Source organism: Morone saxatilis, unplaced genomic scaffold (assembly GCF_004916995.1).
Source record: "Morone saxatilis isolate NCDOM2014 unplaced genomic scaffold, NCSU_SB_2.0 Contig23, whole genome shotgun sequence".
In the NCBI taxonomy this organism is placed as follows: Eukaryota; Metazoa; Chordata; class Actinopteri; family Moronidae; genus Morone; species Morone saxatilis.
The window spans coordinates 4,285,625-4,289,575 of NW_023339796.1; the positions used below are offsets into that span (position 1 = coordinate 4,285,625).

Below are 3,951 nucleotides of genomic sequence, written 5' to 3' on the forward strand. Positions count from 1 at the left end.
GTGTGTGTGTGGGGGGGGGGATATGAGGAGAGGAGGAATGGGCCGGGCCGGGCCTGGGCGAGGGGTGTGGTTGGGTATAAACCCAGGGACAGTGGGTTTTCTGTTGTTGTCCTGTTTTGAAGCCCTCTGTCCTGGCATCCTTGCACCCCTCCACTCTCTTTCTTCCTTTCTCTTCCTTCCACTCACACTCCCTCCAGAGTGGGACTCTTCCTCGACTGACTCCTGTCAGGTCTGCGGCATCAGTCTTTTGGGAGCTCCGTAGAAGCCAGAAACCATGCTGACGTTTTTGGCGCTGGCGTCGGTTGTCCTCCTGGGAATAGGTAAAAAGAAATAAACTCCTTTTTTTTCTCCTTCTTTTTTTAACTTTTATGAAGTTTATTTTGATGAGGTGTCAAAGAAGCCCACACTGAATTCCATCTATTGAAAGTGAAGATGTAGAAATTATCTTTCTACTGATGTGGGGTTAAAGGTTAAATGAGAATATGATGAAGTGGAGCTTTTTCTGTTTTCTCCTTCAGTGCTTAGCTGAAAACTGATGGACTTGATGATAACAAAAAGGGTCAATAGGCTTAGTGAATTAATTTATCTTACACTGAAATGTAATATCTCCCTCTTCACTGGATCAATACTAAACTAAAGCATTTTAATTAATATCTTAATATTTACGAATTGATTTGAAGCCATTATGAGGTCTAGAGGATATTGTTCATCCTCAGGTGTGTAATGATACTTGGCTCATGCTTTGTAAGAGGATCTATCATCCTCTCATAAAGCAGGTGTCTCTAACCTTGCAATGTCATAAGAGCACTAATATTATGGCTTTTTAAACTGAGGGTTGGCAGAGTTTTTGCTCTCTGTCAGCCTGCTCTCTCTGGTCCCCCCTCCTGTCAGATATTTGCAGTTTTTGTCAGAATTTTAATTAGAAATGTCAGGCGTGATTTCATTGACAAGTTTCGCGGGGGCTGGCTGCACGAACAGCGTTCACTCAAGGACGCTCGCAGTGAGAAGCTGTGAACTTTACTCTCCGGGTGTTAAAAGAGGCAGAAAGCTCCAAGACAATTAGGGGCATTAGTTTGAATGTAGCTGTGAGAATGCTGTAACTCATGGTTGCCCATCCACATGTTTTAAGTGAAACTGAGCAATACACAAATGATGTTCCGAGTAATGGCAGGGGTCTGCAGTTCACAGGGGCTCGGCTGGTTGTTTGAGATGCGGAGCGCAGGGAAGTAAAATATTGATTTTGCAGCCAAAACCAAATTAACATCGATCATTAAATATTATTCAAGCATAAACAGTGCAAATGATTAAGCCAACATAATCCATATTAATGGAGAAAATGATGTCCCCCTTTGACTTTTAGAGACTAGCACCAATATTCGAGTAATAATCCAAATATTTACTGAGTGAATCTCTGAATCAATGGTGGATCTGACACCACTAAATGTGCAGTTTATCGCTGTGTGTGTCTGGGTGCATATATAAGTTTTCGGGATTTAATGATTTTAAACAGTGATTACAGTAGGGGTTGAAAAATGTTCAAGAATGTAGAGACTTAAGAAAAAAATGGCAGTCAATACAGTGTATTTAGATAAAAAGCCTAACAAAACAAAGCTATATTTAAGGAGTGTGGTGTGTCCACTCATGTAGATATCTGTGCATGCATGGTTTTGTTTTTGTGTTCTCTAACAAAAAGCTCCTGCAGGTTGCATTTCTGATAGTTTTCTGCCGCAAATGGTAGTCAGACAGTGTAGTTAAGGTAATATTAAACCAAAAACATCTTCAACTTCTAGATCTGGTAATGTGGATGGGTGTGTTTGTTTGTGAATTAACCATATCCACCTGCTTTGTGTCTCCCAGTGCCTGAGCAGTCCCAGGCCATAGTGATTTACACCGGCTGGGAGCGCCACGCCCTGGTGGGCTCCGACATCCGGCTGTCCTGTTCCTTCTTCTCCTGGCGCTGGACTTCTGATGACGTCACCTTCTCCTGGACATACAGACCTGATGGCTCCCGGGACAGCATCTCTGTAATGCACACATTCACACACACACACACACACACACAAACTCCATGCTGATAAGCGTGGTACTACACAGGTTTTGCTATCATCTGATCACATCATCACCCTGTAAAGTAAATGTGTTGTTACCAGACAGTTTGAGGACACAAAGCAATCAGTAAATCTCTCCAAAATTAAACATTAGTCACGTCCATGTTAAAGCTGTGCTCGATGAGTGTGCCATGGAACAAAACTTAATGAAAGCTCTACAAAAAGTTCATCTTTAAGCTCATTGTTTTGGTCTTCTGTCAAAAAGCTCTGATAAACCCACCGTACACTAACTGTCCAGATAAAGTTGGTAGATATAGTGTTGAGCATTTAGCAGCTAAAGAGCCAAATATTCATTATAATTCGTTAAGGGGAGGTACAGTAGGGGTAGGTTCCTTCTTGAAGAAGCTACAACTAAATATTTTAGAAGAGAAATACAAAAACGTCTTTTGCTGCCACAGAAATGTTGACTTGCCAACAGCGGCTGCGTCGACTACCAAAAGACTTTTTTGTTTTCACCCTCTGTGTCCCTACCAGGCACGAAGAGGAACAAAAACTTAGTCAGAGGAGAGGGGGTGGTGTACTGATGTCACATGGCGTGACTTTTCGGTAGTTCTCAAAACTATATTTAAACAAACAGAAAGTTAGCTATTCAATTTGGGATCACTTGTGGGCTTGGTTTGTGCAGCTGTAATATCAGGATATCTGGATTTAAACGTGACTCATTTCCGCTACAGGATGGACAAATTCATAAATTTGGAGTCACTTTTGAAACACCCTCAATGAACTGATAATTGCAAATCGTCAAAAACACATCGTGCTTTTAATCTGACTGCGCGAATATCTAGAATGTCATCACACACTTAAGTGCTGTATTCATTTATTAACTTTAAAAGAAGGAAACAACAAGCGCACAGAAACTTTCTCTCCTAATCCTCCCTCCCCCCTTCCTCTTCCTGCCTCACCTGCCTCCTGCTCTTTAATTTCACTCTCTCTGCCCTTATCGTCCTGCCATCGCTCTAATCTCTATATCTCCCCGTCCTGACTGCACCTCCCTCTGTCCACCTCCCTTAATCTCCTCCTCCCCAGGCCTGCCTTCTTTGTCCCTCCCCTCCTCTCTCATTATCTCCTTCCCTCACCTCCTCCGCTTTCATCCGTATCCTGCAGTGCCCTCACTTTGAAACCAGATTTTTCTTCTCTCTCTTTTTTTTTCACTTATCTTCTGTCGCTCATTTCTTTACCCGCCTGGACAGATTTACAGTTTCATATATCTGTCTGTTTTCATGGTGCATTTGTCCTTTTTAATATGTTGCATTTTATTGCTGACTTGTTCATGTCACGTAAAAAGGCTGTGTATAATTCATGGATGGCTTTCATATGGGTTTCACAGGCCTCAAAACTTCAGTGAGACGTGTGCTGAAAATTTAATCGGTTCCCACAAAATCAACCGAATTTGACCTTGACCTTGTGGAATCTGGAGCATCAGTGCCTACCCCTGCTTACCCCATCACCTCATTTGCACCCCTTTGCCCATTTAGGCTTCCCAAAAAATCAATTAGCCTTTGTTCTGGCTGTTATCTGCCATTTAAGAGGACTTTTTGGTAGGCCTTTGTATTGTTCAGTGTGTCGATACTGACAGTCCTGAGTTTCGGTATAATACTAAAACAATACTATTTTCAATGCCTAATTTTTAGGAAATGTAATGGTTAACATGAAAACTCTTTCATAAAAGAAAAAGGTTAAAATATGACATGTTGTCTTAACAAAAGCACAAGAACTTAATAAAATACTCTTATATTGGCAAAATTTTGATTTAAAGCTGCTCAAAACAATGGATCAAATGAGTAGTATGTGTAATTGTCACCTCACCCTGTAGTTTTACATCAGCTAAAAAGCCACAAGTAAG

General features: G+C 41.5%; 1 protein-coding gene across 3 annotated transcripts in view; it reads left to right on the forward strand.

Annotated features, from left to right (window-relative positions):
- The first annotated feature begins 92 nt into the window (after positions 1–92).
- Positions 93–3,951, forward strand: part of mpz (myelin protein zero) — a 14,869-nt gene continuing 11,010 nt past the window's right edge. For all 3 annotated transcript variants that reach the window (XM_035670555.1, XM_035670557.1, XM_035670556.1), the window contains exons 1-2: positions 93–320; positions 1,858–2,024. In XM_035670555.1, coding sequence (XP_035526448.1) covers positions 275–320; positions 1,858–2,024 — 213 coding nt within the window. In that variant the 5' untranslated portion in view covers positions 93–274. The remainder of the gene's footprint in view (positions 321–1,857; positions 2,025–3,951) is intronic.